Source organism: Artemia sp. Qi Xiang Cuo, chromosome 3 (assembly GCF_049724085.1).
Source record: "Artemia sp. Qi Xiang Cuo chromosome 3, ASM4972408v1, whole genome shotgun sequence".
NCBI classification, from domain to species: Eukaryota; Metazoa; Arthropoda; class Branchiopoda; order Anostraca; family Artemiidae; genus Artemia; species Artemia sp. Qi Xiang Cuo.
In genome coordinates, this window is record NC_142796.1 from 17,761,256 (window position 1) to 17,782,246 (window position 20,991).

A 20,991-nucleotide genomic window follows, 5' to 3' on the forward strand; every position below is an offset into this window, starting at 1 on the left:
GTTCAAGAAGAACCGCGTCCGTAAAAAAAAAGGAAAGAAAAGAAGTTTGAAAAATGAACTTAAGCTCTATTCCTGACGTAGCAATTTGTTTGTTTATCACCCCTTGGCAGAATGTTAGAACGTTCCTTTAAGAAAATATCTTATCATGAAGTTGAAATATTGCTCTCTGATAAATGTACTAACACTATCATAAACAGAGATGGAATGATATGCCTCTTCATCTATTAATGACAAAAAAGATTTTGCTCCTTTGTTGGCTCCTATGGGCAATGAAGTCATCTTTAAACACAGTAAAAAGAAAAAAAGTAAACAGTAAAAAAGAAAACGAAACCTTAAGTAAAATAATGGTTCAAATGTAAAACGAACATAAATTACTATCAATAAATAAACGGATCTTTTAACGAATATAAATTAAGATAAATAAAAAGACTTAAAACGAACAGAAATTACAAACAGAAGTAGTGCTAACGCCTCTTTTGCCTTTTAAAGACCAGAACGTCATTTGCGCCAGAACTGAAAATAATTTTTATTTCTAGCTCTGTTTTTTCAGCATATGTTTGTTTTTATTTATTACACCACAAAAAAAAATCACCATAAAAGCCAAAACTACTGAAAATAATATGTGAATGTAGATTGTCAGTTTAATAGGTATTGATATTCATCCCTGAAAGTTTCAACAATTTTGGATTTGTTAGAAACGTTATAAAATAGAAAACGTAAATTGTATTTTGTTTTCAGTAAAGCGCAAATGAAGTTCTGTTTTATAATGCATAGACAGCGCAATAGCGCTGCCTAAGAAAATAAGTTTTCGTATTTCTCTATTAATAAGTAAAATGACTTCATTTCTCTAGTGGCTCCTATGGTAATTTCAGCTATTTCGTATGGTAATTTATTTTTTAACTATCAAAAAGAGGGGATCTAACAAAACTGATTTAAATAAATCTCATTCAACTAATTTCTTTATGTAATTTTGCAATTGTGTATTTTCCTGTGAAGTTAACATATTCCTGACCACAAACTGCTAACCCTTTAAGGTTCATGCCCCTTGTGCCATTTGTTGATAGATTTGTTTTTCTGCATCCATACGGTTGTAGTTTTTCGATATAAACGATAATTTTACTATCATTCGATAGCTGAGATTCAGCTTTATCCGTCTATTGGATTTTACTTTTGAAATTTGTTGTGTATTTTTTAAGGTTCAAATATAAATTTAAAAAGTTTTTCAGAAGAGCAAAAACAGAAATTTTTTTAAGCAAGTTGAGGTCATTTTCTAAGAAAAATTCTAAATAATGTCATAATTCTGGTTTATTGAGTGGACAGACAATAATATAATAATATATATAATAATACAATATAATAATATAAGACTCCAATAATATAAGTATCTTGTCCTTTCGGTGCAAGTTACTGCTGCAGGCTGTTCGCAAAATTGCATGTTTCATAGAGAGCACAAACCTCACAGTTTATATAATTATCCAGTAAGTTTACCGCAGATGATTTCTTGCTCTTCATTCTCGGTGCGAACAAAAAGCTCCTCCCACTTATTTGTGCACTCATTGTCCACTTATTGGTGAGCCGGCCAAGTGGTTTTGTCAGTACTTGTTCCATAGGTGATTATTCTTTGTCTACCCGTGAAAAGATCTGATGTCGCTTATGTTAATACGTTCTCTGGAGCACTCGCACCTCGGTCCGGGTTTTTATAATGGGTGAGATAGGAAAAGATCATACTGCTAATTATATAAACTGTGACAAACCTTAAAGGACACCCTGGACGGCCAATCATTTTGACCAAAAACTTCCGTCAATCACTTGACTAAAGCATGATTGTCTATGAACCGATTAAGTCATTCAAACTTTCTATCAACCACCATTAATGCTTGACTCAAGCGTCAAACAGGTTCCTAGACGGCCAATCATGCTTTAGACAATTGATTGACGGAAGCTTTTGATCAAAATGATTGACCGTCTAGGGTGCCTTAACGAGTATATTTGTTTTCCTCAATTAATAAACTAAATACTAAATGGAAACAAATAAAATTAGCTTGCTCTTTTGGTAGTTCTAATGGAGTTCAAGATGATAATATAATTTAAAGACAGCGAGGAAAGAGATTGTTTTGGATTTTATTTTCTTAGTTGATCTTTTACGAAAGAAACACAAAAGGGAGAAAAGAGGAGAATATTCAAATTGTTCTTCTTTTTGTCAATAATCGTTAAACTTATAAAATAACTAGGTGGTTAAAGGAGAATGAAAAAGAAAGAAGGAATAAAGAGGAAGAAACTGGATTAATTTGACAATTCAGGAGATAATTTTTGTCTTTCGTATTTTTGAATCTTAAAGAACTGCAAAGCAAAAAAAAAAAAATTCAAAATTAAAAAATAAAATGCGCAAAGCTAAATAAAAAGACAAAATAGAACAAAAAAATCAAAATAAAGTCACCCCAAAAAGTGACTTTTTTCTTAGGTCATGTTTTTCCAGTGTAGTCGTAAAACTTACGTTGTAAAATAAGCAGGAATGGTCCTATTGGGAAGGGGTGCCGGGCATTTCCTCTTGTATGTAAGTATTTATTCTAGAAATATCTTTTTGTGTAATTGTGATATTGTTGGCCATTCTATAAAAGATGAACAGTATCCTTATTAAGATTCATTAAAAAAAAGTATACTTTTAATTCTAATTTATATGAATTGTTTCTAGGTATTATTTTTTGAAATTACTTCATTTTTTCACGATAAGTAAATTTATTTTTAAGGGCTTTTCTGCTTGGTTTCTCAGATTAAGTAATACTTTCTAAAAAAAAAAAATGTTAATTTTTCTTTAAGAATTCATTTACCCCGACAAGAATCGTCTACGAATGACCGTCCTAAACTATTTTAGTTGATGGAAAGAAGAACTTAAATATAAACTGTTTTTCATTTATGCTGATTATGTCTCAAAACTAGCTGATCTTTCACGATTTGTCCTATTTAAACATTTCTCAGAAAATATAAAAATTGTCTTCATGCCTAGAAATGATTACTGGGATAATCTTTCTCTTGTAGGCTCTTCAGGGGAAATAAGTTTTCCATTTATTTCACTTATTACCTTATAAGGACTGTTGTTCTAAAGCAGGGATGTCCCACCCACGGCCCACGGACCGCACTGCGGCTTGCCTGAGATTTTTGTGCGGCTTGCTAGTCATTTTCACGACGTAGTATTTTTTTAGCAGAATTGCTGAAAGTTGGAAATACTAACATTTAAAAATATTTTGCTTCATATCATAATTTTTTTTATATTGATGGCGCACCTAAACAGCCTTCGTACACCATACACTACGAAACAATGTCAAACATAACAATCTAAAAATCTCATTGACTTTGTATTGTAGAAATAAATTTTTGTTGCTTTCTGTGTGTGTGTTATTTGTTCCCATGTTTAAAAATGAAATTAGTGGTTTTTAGTTGTTTCTTTAGGTACCCATTTTTATTGAAACTTAATAGGTTCTGCGGCCCATTGAATTGTTCCAAGTGAAATCTGGCTGATTATACCTGTTCTAAAGTCTTTTGTTGATTTTAAAAAAATCTATAATTTTGGTTTCAATTTTAAACGTGTGTTACTCAGATATCAGCAGTTTGTAGCTGATATCACCCAGGTGCTTAGCCTATGTAGGGGTTTGATTCGGGATTGGAATGGGCATCAGTATCGAATGAACAGACAAATCTTGAAAAGTATAAGAGATTGTGGGGAAGATAGTCTCAAGATTTCAAGGCTTTGGTACATAGCCACAGCCTCTAACCCTCCACCCCCCCCCCTCCCTATGTACGCGCTTCGTCTTGCCCGGTTTGTTCTATTAACCATCTTAGCCATATGTTATGTACGGTTGGGTAGACTGGTAGTTCCAGTGTCTTAGTATTGATTTAAGTTTCTGCTTATTTTTCTTTCTTTGTTAGATATGTTGGTCACTTTACTGTATAATTGTTAATTTTCTTTTTTCTTGTTTATTTGTTCTTTCTTTTTTCTTTTTTCTTTCTCTTTTTATAGTCCTCTAGTGCATTTTGTAATATAACGAAAGAGGGTAAAAATTAATTATTATTATTGTTAGTACAAGTAACGGTTGACCCAATGGTTTGATTGCAGTTCAGTTTTCCCTACCGACTCCCACGCGAATAAAGTTTTTCTATTTATCCCAATTAATAATTTCTATGAATTACTTTCTGGAAGCACCCCTTCTCCCCCGCTTCCTTAGTAAAATTACTGTTTTGGAACATAGTACGGTGGGAATACCCTCAAGAGGAGGCACCCTGCACTGACTGCTTGAAAAACGATGTACCTCCATTTGGAATTGTCTCCTGAAGGATTCTATCTCCAAATGGTGGGAATACCCTCAAGAGGAGGTACTCCGCGCGGACTGCTTGAAGAACGCTGCACCTCCATTTGGAATAGTCTCCTGAAGGATTCTATCTCCAAATGGTGGGAATATTCTCAAGAGGAGGTACTCCGCGCTGACTGCTTGAGGAACGCTGAACCTCCATTTGGAATAGTCTCCTGAAGGATGTTATCTCCGAACGGTGGGAATACCCTCAAGAGGAGATACCCCACGCTAACTCCTTGAAGAAAGCTGCACCTCTATTTGGAATAGTCTCCTGAAGGATGTTATCTCCGAAAACCCTTCTGTTGATTCCTTTAAAAGGAAGATCAACAGGCATGACTCTAGGGAGAAACCTATGTAAATGGTTGACTAGTGACATATTGGGCCCTAAGCATTTAGTGACCTGGTGCCGTGAACCAGTCATAAAAGAAGTGTATGATCTCACCCAATTTGTTTTATATGTATATTTCAAATGTAGCGTCTATCAGGAACAGGAGGTGACCCGAGACTATCATTGCTGTAAAACTTTCCTCATTGACTTTTACATGAATATAACTTTTCCATTCATCCCAATTAAAGCCCTATACGAATTATTGTTTTAAGCTCTTTTTTGTTTTTCATAACTGTGTCATATTTAAGCAAGCGTCTCACAATGGGTCCTATTTGAAATTTTGCTCTAACAAATGGACAACTGTAATATGATTTAGCGCCAGAAAATGACTTAAAGCTAGAAAAAAAAACGCTAGAAAATAATGAATGTTTTAGTTTTCCTTATTGACCCTTTTCCTGGGGAATAAATTCCCAATTTAGCTCGATAAGTACTTTTGTCAGCGTAATGTTTCCGGAAACAAAGCCTTTTTCTTGTTAATGCCTTGCCTTTTCATTTCAATTTATGGACTTGTAGTCTTCTTGACAAAGTTCCTGAAATTAGAATTTGTTTTAGGATATTGAAAAAAAGTTTAAAAAAAGTTCTAATATTGAAAAAAAGTTCTTGTTTTTGAAATTGTTTCTTTTAAGGCGTTTGTAAAATAAAATTTTTCGAAAGGCCTTTTCTTATCCCAGAAAACATACTTCGTTATGTAGAAGTTTCTACTTTTAAGTTAATGTATTCATGTTTTTGCCAAACGATATTTTGTTCTTTGTGGGGGGGGGCTGAAGGCTCAGTTTTAATTTAGTTAAACATTCCACACACGAATTTAATTTTTGTGATGAAGTTTCTGCAATTATCCGGCAAATAATGCAAACTGTTGGATAATTTTCCAACAATTATATATTTGAAAGAGACGGAGTTTTTTCTTCCGATTTTGAGCGAGAGGGTTCTGTATTCGTAGAAGCATTTAAACAGACAAAGTAATATTGGGGATTGAAGTGAAACAGTATTCCTAAAAACGATGGAAATGTCAAATAATGAAAAAAAAATTTAAGTTTAAGATTTTGCAAGTCTTGGGACCCCAGACATTCCATCCCCTCTGTTTACCTGCCTTCTTCTGCATTTTTATTTCTGTTTCATCGAACCAAAGTCAGTATCTTATCACTGAAATTGTGATCTCAGATTTATAATGGTGGGGGAAGGGGTCAAATATTTCTGTTTTAAAATAAAGTAAGAACAAGGTAGATTGTTGCAAATTCAGGGTGAATTGAAATTTTCCGACAGCTAGCATTCCCATATCAACAGTAAAAAACAGAGGAGAGAGGAGCCTAGGCCAAACTGGAGCCTAGGAGCCTAGGCATAACTGGTCCTTGTGTTTCTCCACAGTTGTAAATAATTCACTTGTTGTGAAGATTTTAGCAAATCTTCTTGTCCAAAAGAAGGTGCTGCGTCCAATCCTGGAGATCAAGCACATCTTGCCTGTGCATTTTCCCGATTTTGTAAAACCCTTTCCCCCGAAATAAATTATTGTGCACGTCCGTGCTCAGTTTGTACTGGACTCGAAACGGGGAGAGATAATTGAATCTATGATGTGACTTGTACAGTTCTTAATTTATAGAAGAAAAAAAGGATATGCTGTATTTACGATTTTTCCTATGATTTCCTATTGTTGTATATAGGTCCACTTCCCCCCCCCCCAACTCACACACCCCTCCCTCGAAAAATAAATTTCTGTCTGCATAACATCTTGTCCATTAGAATATTTTAACCACCACCATCGTTGAAACTGCAGGTCTACGAAAATGATCTCATTTTGATTTTACTCTCAAAATCATCGCAATAATTTCCAGATTTGATTTTTTTTTTTTTATGGATTTTTGATGTGACGGTTTTCACTTTTCAATATAAAGAGTATAGGAAAACAATAAAAAATCCAAACAAAAATGACTAGAAACCGATCAAAATATTTTGCAAAATCCCCGTAGCAATTAAGAAAAATTTCACTAGCTAAAGGAAAAAAATCATTAAAACTAGTGATAAAAGTCTAGGGAAGGTAACAACACTGATGCCACGTATCTACAAAATAGTTTCACACTGTTATTCTATTATGTCCTATCTTCTTCGAGTCCTTATGAGCTTTGATTGCCACTTGTTTTTATTACAGGGAGCTGGTAGTGGACTGATGACAAGGGAGAAACCTCTCACTGCAGCAGTGGAATGTATGACCAAAGTTCTGTCGTGTCCTCTGACTGTGAAGATGCGGACAGGCGTTCAAAGTGACAAAAACATTGCTCATAAATTAATACCGAAGCTCAAAGGATATGACGTGTCCCTTTTCACAGTAAGTGTAAAAGAAAGGAACAAAGCTATCCTCAGGTATATAGACAAGGGGGATGGAGCCTTTGTTTCTGTTCTGTCTTCCCTTCAAAATTATAAGGTTTTTTTTATTCTCCCATATCTAATATACTTTCGCATAAATCATTTCTTTTTTGGATTTTTCTTCTAATCCCTCCCCCCTCCCAAAATAAATTAATGCAAGTGTGCCTGCCCATAATGACATAATCCATTTTTAACCATTGTTTGATATAAGAGAGAACAAGGAGCCAGCATAAAGACAAAAATAAAATTGAAAAACTAATATATACCGAAAATTATGAGCAAGCCAAAACAAAAGATGCAAGAAAGAGAAAAATTGATGGTAGACCTATCTATAGAACATAATCATGCGCCAAATATCGCTTGATTATAAAGAAATATCGCGTGTCCTAAAACTGAAGACTGTTTGTTGGGCAAAATTGATACAAATCGGGTAAAAATAAGGAATCTTCTTATGTACATGTTAAAATGGCTTAATGAAATTGCCTTCTAAATTAAATTAATGTCTCCATAAAAAAGTAAATTTTCTGAAGTAACTTTATTTATTTCCAAATTTATTCCGAAAATGAACTGACCATTCATATTTGCAACCAAATGCTCTCAGGAATACTCGTATTAGTATTGCCAAAGGCATAGTTTGTGTACTTTTTTGACACTGTTTACCTTGGGTGACAGCAGGACACTTTAGGGTCTAAGAAGGCCACTTTAAAAAAAGGACACTGCATTTTTGTCATTTGTATCCGTCGTTAATTTTTGCTGTTTTTGTGCTGCTTTCTGCTGATTTGCGCTTTTTATTGAGAAAAGAGCTCAAAGAAAGGCCAAAGAAAGGAAGGATCGACCAAAAAGGAGAGACCCAAAGAAAGGAGACCCAAAAGGAGAGGAAAGGAGACACAAAAGACCCCAAAAAAGGAGAGACCACAGAAAGGAAGGATAATCTAAAACTAACGACCTGGGTTCTATTGAGGATAACTCCAACCATATTACTTCTCCTGTTGTGTAATGTACCAAATTCAAAAACAAGAAATCTTTTGGTGAATGAAGTAGATGAAACTAATGGTTCTGAATTTTATTTTATCAGTCCCGGAAGTTTTGAATGTGATTGTGAACCAGAATAATAGTAGATGATGCAAAGAATTGGAAAGAAGTGTTAATTCTAAACGTTGAATAAAGAAAACGAGAGGGAAAAAGTGAAACTGCGTCTATTCATGGAAATGAGACGAGCAGCTGAATCATTCTTTTATAACGTCAGGAAATGACGGAAAGTCATCCTGATGTAAATTTTACTTTAAACGTTTACGGGGACCTGAATTCAATATCATGATTCAAAGCGAAGGATGAAAATGCAAAAATGGAGTAAAAACGGATTTTAGTGAGGTTCCCCTTAATCCCCCATTCAGTTTACATTGCAGGAAAGGTGGTCATCTCCTTGTACGAAATTTGACTACTTACATGGTTTACTGCTGAAAATATATCTTGTAAGAAGGCTGATTCCTTCGAACAAGGTACTCAAATTATCCATCCACGAATGAACACTTCAGTAGATAAAGCTGAAAAGCACCGAAGTCAAGGAGGTAATTAATGAGGCCACTACCACACATTAGCTGACCTGCTTATAAACAACTTGTTAAACAGTCATAGTACATAAGATAGATGACAATAGCTTTACAAAATCTTTAGCTATTATACTTTAATATAAACACTCAGAAACTTGGGCTAGTAAAGCACGAGTCCTGGGTCATAGTCGAAGTTTGTGATGCCTCAAGTGCAGGCCAGGAGCGACTAATTACGTAAAATTAGCTGGAGTTCCTGTTGCTAAGATATTGGCGATTGCTCACGACGATGACTCTGAGAAAGTGAACTAGAAATTTTAATTTCCAATCAAATGAGCCCTCTCTGAAGTTTATACGAGCATCCCTTTCATAAGAACCATATACAGCCCCATTGCGTAACTTACAATGCCTGCCCCCCGGGCCCGGGGGGCTGTGTCGACACCAAAGTTTTTTTTTTTATCTGGCCTTTGAACTATTTTTGACAAAATAGCTATTGATCAAAATTTTTATCGGATGCATTTGGGGAAAAGGAGTGAGAGGGGGGGGGGATATTTGCCGTCTGATCTCTTTTGACTCTTAAAAACTGAACTAGAACTTTTAATTCCCAATCAAATGAGCCCTCTCTGAAGATTATACGAGCATCCCTTTCATAAGAACCATATACAGCCCCAGGACATAACTTACAATGCCTGCCCCCCGGGCCCGGATTGGTTGTGTCGACACCAGTTTTTTTATCTGGCCTTTGAACTATTTTTGACAAAATAGTTATTGATCAAAATTTTTATCGGATTCATTTGAGGAAAAGGAGTGAGGGGGGGGGAGTATTTGCCCTCTGATCTCTTTTTACTCTTGAAAACTGAACTAGAACTTTAAATTTCTAATCAAATGAACCCTCTCCGAAGTTTATAAAAGCATCCCTTCCGTAAGAACCATATATACCCCCAGGTGTAACTTACAACACCTACCCCGGGCCCTGAAGGATTGGTTCGACCCCGGAGTTTCCGTTATATGATCTTTGAACCACTTTCAAAAAATATCTCTCTCACAGTTCTTATCGGATGGGTATGAGGAAAATAGGGCGTGGAGGGGGGGGGGGGTAGTTGCCCTCCGATCTCTTTTGACTCTTATAAAGTGAACGAGAGCTTTCAATTTCCAATCAAATGAGCCCTTTCCGAAGTTTATACGAGCATCCCTTCCATAAGAACCATGTATGCCCCCAGAGCATTACTTACAACGCTCGCCCTGGAACCTGGGGGGTTGCATCGACACAGGAGTTTTTCTTATCTGACCTTTGAACTATTTTTAACAAAATGGCTATCTCAAAATTTTCTTCGGATGGGTTTAAAAAAAACGTGGGGGGGGGGGCTAGTTGCCCTCGGATCTCTTTTGACTCTTAAAAAGTCAACTCGAACTTTCAATTTCTAATCAAATGAGCCCTCTCTGAAGTTTAGACGAACCATATATGCCCCCAGGGCGTAATTTACAACGCCTGCCTCCGAGCCCTGGGTAGTTGTGTCGACACCTGAGTTTTTGTTACCAGACTTTTGAACTATTTTCAACAAAATGGCTATCTCAAAATTTTCATCGGATGTATTTGGGGGAAAAGGGGCTTGTGGGAGGCTAGTTGCCCTCCAATCTCTTTTGACTCTCGAAAACTGAACTATAACTTTCAATTTCCACTCAAATAAGCCCTCTTCTGAGGTTTTTACGTGCATCTCTTCCATAAGAACCATATATTCCCCGAGAGCATAACTTATAACGCCCGCCCTCGGGCCCTTGGGGGTTGTATCGACCCCGGATTTTTCTTTGTATGATCTTTGAACTATTTAAAGAAAGGCTATCTCAAAGTTCTTATCGGATGGGTTTGAGGAAAAAAAAGGCGTAGAGGGGGGGGGGGGACTAGTTGCCCTCTTATATTTTTGACTCTTTAAAAGTGAACTAGAACTTTCAATTTCCAATCAAATGAGCCGTCTCTGAAGTTTATACGAGTATCCCTTTCATAAGAACCATATATGCCCCCATGGGGGTAACTTACAACGCCTGCCTCCGACCCCTGGGTGGTTGTGTCGACACCTGAGTTTTTGTTACCAGACTTTTGAACTATTTTCAACAAAATGGCTATCTCAAAATTGTCATCGGATGTATTTGGGGGAAAAGGGGCTTGTGGGAAGCTAGTTGCCCTCCAATCTCTTTTGACTCTCGAAAACTGAACTATAACTTTCAATTTCCACTCAAATAAGCCCTCTCTGAGGTTTTTACGTGCATCTCTTCCATAAGAACCATATATTCCCCGAGAGCATAACTTATAACGCCCGCCCGCGGGCCCGGGGGGGTTGTATCGACCCCGGATTTTTCGTTATATGATCTTTGAACTATTTAAAAAAAGGGCTATCTCAAAGTTATTATATGATGGGTTTTAGGAAAAAAAAGGCATAGAGGGGGGGGGGCTAGCTTCCCTACGATAAATTTTGACTCTTTATAACGGAAATATAGTTTTCAATTTCCAATCAAATAAGCCGTATCTGAAATTTCTACGAGTATCCCTTTCATAAGAACCATATATGCCCCCATGGAATAACTTGCAAAGCCTGCCCCGGGGCCCTGGGGGGCTTTGTCGACACCGAAGTTTTTGTATCTGACTTGAACTTTTTTAAAAAAAATGGCAATCTCAAACATTTTTATCGGATGCATGTGGGGGAAATGGGGCGTGGGGGGGGGTATTTTTCTCTGATTTCTTTTGACTCTTAAAAACTGAACTCGAACTTTCAATTTCCAACCAAATGAGCCCTCTCTGAAGTTTATACGAGGATCCATTCCATAATAGCTATGTATGCCTCCCAGGCATAACTTACAACGCCTACCCCCGTGTCTTGAAGAGTTGTTTTGACACCTGAGTTTTTGTTATCTGAATTTTGAACTATATATAACAAAATGGCTATCTCAAAATTTTTTTCGGATACATTTGGGGAAAAGGGGATGTGGGGAGAGGGGGGGGGGGGCTAGTTCCAGTCTCTTCTGACTCAAAAACTGAACTAGAATTTATCAATTTCCAATCAAATGAGCCATCTATGAAGTTATTCCCCATATATTCCCCCAGGGCATGACTTACAACGCCTGCCCTTGGGCCCGGGGGGATTTTGTCGACCACAGAGTTTTCGTTATATGATCTTTGAACTATTTAAAAAAAATAGCCATCTCAAACTTCTTATCGAATGGGTTTTAGGAAAAAGGGCGTGGAAGGGGGGGGGGGATAGTTGCCCTCCGACCTCTTTTGACTCTTAAAACGTGAACTAGAACTTTCAATTTCCAATCAAATGAGCCCTCTTTGAAGTTTATACGAGCATCCCTTCCATAAGAACCATATATGCACCCAGGGCATAAATTAACAACGCTTGTCCCCGGGCCCTGAGGACTTGTGTCGATACCAGAGTTTTTGTTATATGATCTTTGAACTATTTTTAACAAAACGGATATCTCAAAATCTTCATCAGATGTATTTGGGAAGAAAGGGTGTGGGGCGGGGCTGATTACCCTCCAATCTCTTTTGATTCTGAAAAAGTTAACTATAACTTTCAATTTCCAACCAAATGAGCCCTCTCTGAAGTTTATACGATCATTCCTTCCATAAGAACCATATGTGCCCCCAGGGCATAACTTGCAACAGCTATCCTCGGGCACTGGGGGGTTGTGTCGATACCAAAGTTTTTGTTATATGACGTTTAAACCATTTTTAACAAAATAGCTATCTTAAAATTTTCATGGGATGCATTTTGGAAAAGAAGGGCGTGAGGAGGGGGGGGTGCTAGTTGCCCTCCGATCACTTTTGACTCTTAAAAAGGGCAATAAAACGCTCGATTTCCAATCGAATGAGCCCCCTTTGAAGTTTATGCGACGACCCCATCCATATGAAGTGCCTCTGGAGAAAAAATAATAAATAATAATATTAAAACATTGGAGCCATATGGCCTTTACTATAGCGCTATAGCGTTGCCTATTGGCCAACACAGGTGCGCACACTTCTCCTTCATCCCAATGTTTTCAAAGCCTCCCTCTTTACACCCTCCCAGGAAGTTCCTATTTCCTTTAAATCTTTCTTTTGTGACATCCTCCCACCCCAAACGTGGACGACCTGCTTTCCGTTTAGCCCTAGACGGTTGGCCGAAAAGCACAATCTTTGGCAATCTGTCATCCTTCATCTGCAGAACGTGCCCTAGCCATTTCAATCTCTCATTATAGCCCTAGAAAGCGGGAATGAACCACATTTTATGTTGGTGCTATTATGTTGTTGCTCATTTGTGCTATTTTGTAATGTTTTATCTTTACTGAGTTATGTTCTTTTAACATTATATTTCTCTCGTATTTGGTAATGACTGAAAGTTTTATTTGAGCAGGACATAAAAATAAATTTAAAAAAGTCAACCTATCCAGTTACTATCTTTGTTTACTCTCCTTTTCCCTAAACATAGCTACAAATCCCCAATGATTTTACAGCTGAACTAGAAGAAAACAAGAGAAATTCGTTGGAAATAATGGAAAAATAAGCCATTGTTATAGAAACTAGTCAGGATTCTCAAGGATTTAGTCATGTTTGATTCCTCTCCACTGGAAAACTATGCTCTTAGATGAAGTGGGATTTAAGGGCTTGACAGACTCTGCGTTTTTCAAAGCTAAGAGCGGCCGTAGTTATTCTACACGGGGGTATTTCAAGCCAGATTTCTTTCTAGGTTAATGCTTCTCAACATTTTGTTTTATAGGCTGACTTCTGAGTTTGAAAGGTTTTCTCTGTATGTTCGAATATTATTCAACATGAGGTTTGTTTGGTACGTTTTATCTCGGCTTATCTTTCGTCATTATAAAATACCTATCGCCGAACCTTTTTTTTTAGCAACGGTATGGTAATCATTGATGACCTTATCAATGGCAAAATTCCAAACTCAATCATCATCGCTCTCATTTTCAATCTCAACAGGCCTTGATTCTCACTGTTCAAGTTGATTTTAATTGATTCGCCCAGATATTCGGTGTCACATGTCTTCTAACCATTTGTGTCTTTGCTCTTCATTTTCATTTTTGACTTGCTCACCTGCTCGATGTCGCATATCTTCTAACCCCGTGTATCTTTGCTGTTCATTTTTATTTTTGGCTCGCCGCCACTTTTCCTCTAACCGTGTGTGTCTGCTCTTCATTTTCATTTTTGACACGCCGCCGCTGTTCCTGTAACCACGTGTGTATTTGCTCTTTATTTTCATTTTTGAATTGCTCACATGCTCGGTGTCGCATGTGTTTTTACTGTGTGTGTCTTTGCTCGTCATTTTTATTTTTGTACTGCCGCCACTTTTCTTCTAACCACGTGTGTCTTTGCTCTTCATTTTCATTTTTGACTTGCTCACTTGCTCGGTGTCGTATGTCTTCTAACCGCCCGTGTCTTTGCTCTTTATTTTCATTTTTGACACGTTTTTGGATTTTGATTACTTCAGACAGTTTAGCAATGGCCTTTGCTTTAGCTGCCTGTATTGGTGTTGTCGCAATTGATTGTCCAGGTTGTCGACTATCACATCTTATCAGGTTTGATGGTTCAGGTGTTTAACTACCAAACGTGAAATCAAGGTGTTAAAATCATCATTTATAGTAACTGCAACTGAAAATTTTCGTTTTTTGGGCCTTCCAACAGACATTATATTATATAAATAACTGATGTGTTGGCAACTCATCGATCTTATTTATGCTATGCATGACATCATATAAGAAAATGCTTATATGATGTCATATATGATGTCATAAGAAATGCTTATATGATGTACTAACATAGTAAAGAACGTCACTTGCAAAAACGAAAATTAAGGTTCTTAACGAATTTCCTCAATATATATATATATATATATATATATATATATATATATATATATATATATATATATATATATATATATATATATATATATATATATATTTATGTGTATACAAAATATATATATATATATATATATATATATATTATGTATAACTCATAAGAATAGGATACTAGGAGGCTAGTGTAGCAAAATGCACTGGACATCAAGGTTTTCGGGGGAAAAATGAGTCTAGATTTTGATTGATAAAAAAAATAGAATAAATAAAATGAATTAAATAATAAAAATTGTAAAATAATTGTTTAATAAGAAAAATAAATAAAAAGACGCAAATGCTTTACAAAATGCGTGACTTCTTCAAGGATATTGTCCGACAGAGGGAAGATCCTGAGAGGAGACATAAAGTAGAGTTTCCGGCACTCAGCGGCGCAACATCAGGTTTTGCCCCCCCACCTCTCCACTTTAAAAACATAGGTGGGCCTATTCTTGACACAGAGATTTTTTTTTTGTTTTGTTGGGGTGTGGTTGGTTGTGCGTTGTTGTTTTTTTTTGTTTTTGTTTTTTTTTTTTTTTGTGTTTGTTTTTGTGTGTGTGTGTGTGTATGTGTGTGTGTGTTTTTGTGTGTGTGTGTGTGTGTGTGTTTTTTATATATATATATATATATATATATATATATATATATATATATATATATATATATATATATATATATATATATATATATATATATATATATATATATGTATATATATATATATATATATATATATATATATATATATATATATATATATATATATATATATATATATATATATATATATATATATATATATATATATATATATATATATATATATATATATATATATATATATATATATATATATATATATATATATATATATATATATATATATATATATATATATATATATATATATATATATATATATATATATGTATGTATATATATATATATATATATATATATATATATATATATATATATATATATATATATATATATATATATATATATATATATATATATATATATATATATATATATATATATATATATATATATATATATATATATATATATATATATATATACATATATATATATATATATATATATATATATATATATATATATATATATATATATATATATATATATATATATATATATATATATATATATATATCATGAAAGATAGGCCCACCTATGTTTTTAAAGTGGAGAGGTGGGGGGGGACGAAACCTGATGTTGCCGCCGCTGGGTGCCGGAAACCTACTTACGTCTCCTCTCAGGATCTTCCCTTTGTCGGACAATATCCTTGAAAAAGTCGCGCAGTTTGTAAAGCATTGCGTCTTTTTATTTATTTTTCTTATTAAACAATTATTTTACAATTTTTATTATTTAATTCATTTTATTTATTCTATTTTTTTTATCAATCAAAATCTAGACTCATTTTTCCCTTGAAAGCCTTGATGTCCAGTGCATTTTGCTACACTAGCCTCCTAGTATCCTATTTCTTATGAGATTAGTTAAAAAAAAGTTTTCCATAAAATAAGTTTTTCAAAGAAAAGTAAAGAACTCCATTAAACCAAAAATGAGCAAAAATAAAATCAAATAATCTACCAAGCGTGACACTACCACAAATCAACATCGATAAATAAATGAAACCAAAAACGAGCAGAAATTACAATAAATAAGCAAGTTAAACTCAAAACGAGCAGAAATTAACATGAGTAGGGCTCAAAACCCCTATGCCTTCCCAAGGCCAGAACTTAATTTGCACTTTACTGAAAAAAATCAATGGTTTTTACTTTTATAACTTTAATAAATCAAATAATATTAACATTTTGATTACTAAATATCAGTATATGTATATTAAACTGACAATGCACATTCATTTTTATTTTTCTGTAAAGTGCAAATTATGTTCTGGCCTTGGGAAGGCCTAGAGCCATAGGGTTTCGATTTCCACTCGAATGAGCCCTTTTTGAAGTTTCTACGACAACGCTTTCTATAAAAACCACATATGCCTCAGGGAATAACTTACAACCCTTGCCCGGAGGGCTGTGAGGGGGAATCATCATCAAAGACATAATTTCCGGACCTTTCAACTACGTTGAACAAAATGGCTATCTCAAAATTTTGATTTGATATGTTTCGGGAAATGATGGGCGTGAGAAGGAGGTTGCTTGCCCTCCAATCACTTTCGACTATTAAAAAGGGCACTATCCGTTTCAATTTCCAGTCGAGTGATTCCTTTTTGAAGTTTCTACGACAAGGCTTTCTATAAAAAAAATCTAATATGCCCCCAGGGCATAACTTACAATCCTTGGCCTGAGGGCTGTGGGGGTAGTTTCATCCCCAAAAACATAATTTCCGGGTGTTTTAACTACGTCGAACAAAATGGCTATCTCAAAATTTTATTGGATGTGTTTTGGGAAATGGTGGGTGTGAGAAGGGTGTTAGTTATCCTCCAATCACTTTCGACTATGAAAAGGGCACAAGCCCTTCTAATTTCATATCGAATGAGCCCTTTTTGAAGTTTCTACAACATCACTATATATAAAAACCTCATATGCCCCCCGGGGCATAACTTACAAACCTTACCCTGAGGGCGCTTAGGGGGTTATCATCCGTAGACACCTAATTCCTGAGACTGTTAACTAGGTTCAACAAAAATGGCCATCTAAAAAAATTTATTGGATGTGTTTGGGTAAAAGGTCGGTGTGAGAGGGGGGGGGGGTAGTTGCCCTCCAATCACCTTCGACTATTAAATAGGGCACTAGCCCTTTGAATTTCCAATCAATCCTTCCATGGAAAATTCCCTCCCGAGATTTCTTTCCTTTAAAATTCTCCCCACGTGAAAAATTTAGCAGCCAAAGGGAAATTACGACAAATAAAAAGAATGAAGAAAAGAAGGGATTCCGGAATATTCTACCTATATTCTAAAATACGTGTAGAAAATGAGGTGTAGAATAAACAGTTCGTGGCAACGAAATAAGGAGTGACTCGGGAAAATACTAACCAAAACTCTAAAAAATTAATTTTTATAACAATTAATAAGCAAAGGAATTGGCTTTTTATGATGATTCCAAATATATACAGTTTACTAAATTTAGTGTTACACATCAAACAGTAGTAGCCGGAAATTTTTTTTCCTGATTTTTCAAAAATGAGGAAAACACCTCGAAAAAGGCAATTGATGTTAATGAGAATAGCTCCATTACATTCAGAATATTAGAGAACCTTGGTGTGGAGGTTTCAAGCTCATATCTACAAAAGTGTGGAAATTTGCTTTTTTTTTCTAGAAGGAAGATCAGGGACGCGTGTTTGTTTGTTTGTTTTTGTTTTGTTTTTCCTCACGGGTGGTCGTATGGAACCAATGCTAGTAGATCGGGAGAGGGCTCACTCATACGAAATTAAAATTGCTAGAGCCCGTTTAAAGTGATAAAAAAATGTGCCAAAAGTAAGTGGCATTTTTGGCCATTTTGTGGCACCGAATTATGATTTAGTCCATGGAGGACCAATTTGTTATCGATTATAAACTTTGAGATAGCCATTCGATTTGAAAGCATCAATCTTGGAAGTACCAACCTTAAAAGTATAACCTTTATCTTACCCTGCTATGATAAGTCACCCTCCCCCCCCCCAAATAAAAAACACGAAAAAAGACTTAAAATAAAAATGTAAAAAAATGCTATAGGATATTCTACACCGTACATTCTGTCCATATTTTGGAATAATGAAAAAAGGAACTTTCCTTTTTTCATTATTCTTGTATGTCATACTTTCTCTATGTCTGCTCAATTTCGCATGTGGGAGAATTTTCCGTTGTGGGGAATTTTCCAGGGAGAATAGATGTCCTAGATGACCTAGGTGTCCATCATAGGACCTTGATGTCCAGTCCATTTCGCTTTGCCGACCTCCTAGTATTTTACTTTTTGGTTAGGTGTAAACTTGTTAGGTGTTAACTAAAGCCCATATTTTTAATGGCAATTAAAAGTTGAAATTGAACAGAGTGAAATCTAGCTGATGTTACTGAAATATTTCCACTTCATTGACAGTAAAACTAAAATATTTTCTGAAAGATTATGGATTTTTATTTTATGACCGTATTACAGTAGGTAATATTGATAAGCAGTTCATTTATTTTTCCTTGTAATGTTGATTCTGCTGCAAGTTATGCAGTTTTTTGGAGAGGCTTAAGCAGTCGTGGATTTAGGGGAGGGGCGGGGGGCGCGTGCCCCCTCCTAACATGGTCTAAAGTAGTGTAATTTACTTAATTAACGAAAGTTTGTGTTAATTATACTTTCTCACAACGCAAGTTTATCGGATCAATCTATTTTGCCCCTTCCCCCTAAAAAAAATCCTGGATCCGCCACTGGGTTCAAGCCGTACCTTTCTTAAGTTTTTTCTCTCACTGTTGATCAGTGTTGTATATCATATTGTTTTTTTTTCCTTTTCATTTAGCCATTTTTACTCCGTTTTGTAGTAGTATCTTTATAAAGTTCTATTCCTTTATGTGAAAAGTAAATAGTGCCTCTAGCTTTTAATGCAATTTAATGTATTGGTGAAACTCAAGTTTTTAAACTGTTAATTATGAAAGCTGGTTTTAAAATAAAAATTTATCTGAATTTTATATGTTCCCGGAATACAAAATGGCTCATCAAAAGCCAAAAAAAAAATCTGAATTTTGGGAGAAGTTTAGATCACTGGATACTCCCCCAATTGCGCAATGAACTGACGCCATTTCTTGGATAACTCATAAATCCTATTTAAGTGCTAAATTTTACTCTTTCTAAAGCAATTTCTGTTTGAAAAGAAATCAGATATATTGAATTTTGTTGGCTGTGAATTGCGTTTTTTTTTTAGCTTCATTTACATTCAGGGCTCCCGCTCATCTGATAACAGATTGCAAATCCAAATCAGAAATTTTCAAAGAAAACATTCCATTTTTCAAGAGACAGGGGTGGGAACACCGTTCGAATACCCTTTGTTTTGTTTAAAATCAGGGCTCCCGCTCATCTGATAACGTTGCAAATCCAAATCAAAATTTTTTATGTAAAACATTCCATTTTTGAAGAGACAGGGGAGGGAACGCCGTTTGAATCCGTTTGAATACCGTTTGCTTTGTTTAAAATCAAGGCTTCCACTCATGTGATCAAAGAATGCAAATATGAATCGTAGGTTTCTCTAGAAAGCACTCCATTCTTTAAGAGACGGGGGTGGGAATATCGTTTGCATACTTGGGGATATGTTCAATGGTACAGTACAAAAACTGGTGACTAAATAAAGAATTTGTTACAGAAATAAATGTTTTATTAATTTTTTTTTAAATTGGATAGCGCTGAAGTACATTATAAGAGATGAGGCAGCAAGTGACAAATAATACACCAAACCTGGCTGATACTACAATCGAATTTTTATTTCTTATTTTTATTTCTTTTTTCTTCATGAAAATATGCTGTCATCTAGTGTTTCTGCTCAATATTACCTGTTTAGAAGTAATAATTATTTTTCTTGCCTGTCATAATTCCAATGACGACTTTTCTAATATTTATTCAAGGTAGTTCAAATAGTAAGTGCTTAAACTAATTTCACTTATGTAAAATTATCAATTACGCACAGTAACAGTAGATGGTCGAAGAGGTTTTTTCTTGACAGAAATTTGCTGAAATTTGCGATCTTGTTAGTTAGAATTATTCCTGTCTTGTCTTTTATACCTAATATTAACACAGTGTCAATATTTATTTAAATAATATTCATTTTATTATGTTTCAGGTTCATGGAAGAAGCCGAGAGCAGAGATATACTAAGTTAGCAGATTGGGATTACATAGAAGAATGTGCGAAAGTCGCCAATCCAATTCCTTTATTTGGCAATGGCGATGTATTATCATATGAAGATTACAATGCTGGACTAAGTAGTGGAAATGTTTCTGGTACGTTATTGTACCAGATTATCGATGTCAATTTAGTTGATTTGTTTCTACTAAACCAGATTTGCCAGAATCTCGGGTTTCCCATTTTTCCTGGTTGTACAATCAGCAAAACCTCACTTAGCTACTACTACCGTATAAACCGGTTAGACTTATCTATCAACAAATGAAATGGCATCATTTTTATACAATCCTAAAAAGTGCTTTTCCCAGATTTGCCTCTAAATCACTCGGACTATCTTTCTTGGCTTTTTCTACAATTAGCCATGTCTTGATTTCACTGCAAAATACTTGATTTGCAATTCAAAATCGATGACCTGCCACCACAGATCAAAATGTTTAGAGAGCCAATCGTGTTTTATAGAGTGGCCCGTTACTTTTTTGATCGAGATTTTGGCATAATCGCGGTATAATTGCTGTAATAGACCAAATACCATGACATTTTGGCAAGTATAAATCGGTTATACTAATCAAAAAATAAGATAAGTTATAAGATAATTAAACCAATGGCTGTATCTAGGGATTCAGGGGGGGGGG

The 20,991-nt window shown here is 35.2% G+C and overlaps 1 protein-coding gene across 6 annotated transcripts in view; it reads left to right on the forward strand.

Annotated features, from left to right (window-relative positions):
* Positions 1 to 20,991, forward strand: part of Dus3 (Dihydrouridine synthase 3) — a 122,198-nt gene that overhangs the window by 58,247 nt on the left and 42,960 nt on the right. For all 6 annotated transcript variants that reach the window (XM_089085659.1, XM_089085655.1, XM_089085654.1 and 3 more), the window contains exons 8-9: positions 6,878 to 7,054; positions 20,298 to 20,457. In XM_089085659.1, coding sequence (XP_088941785.1) covers positions 6,878 to 7,054; positions 20,298 to 20,457 — 337 coding nt within the window. The remainder of the gene's footprint in view (positions 1 to 6,877; positions 7,055 to 20,297; positions 20,458 to 20,991) is intronic.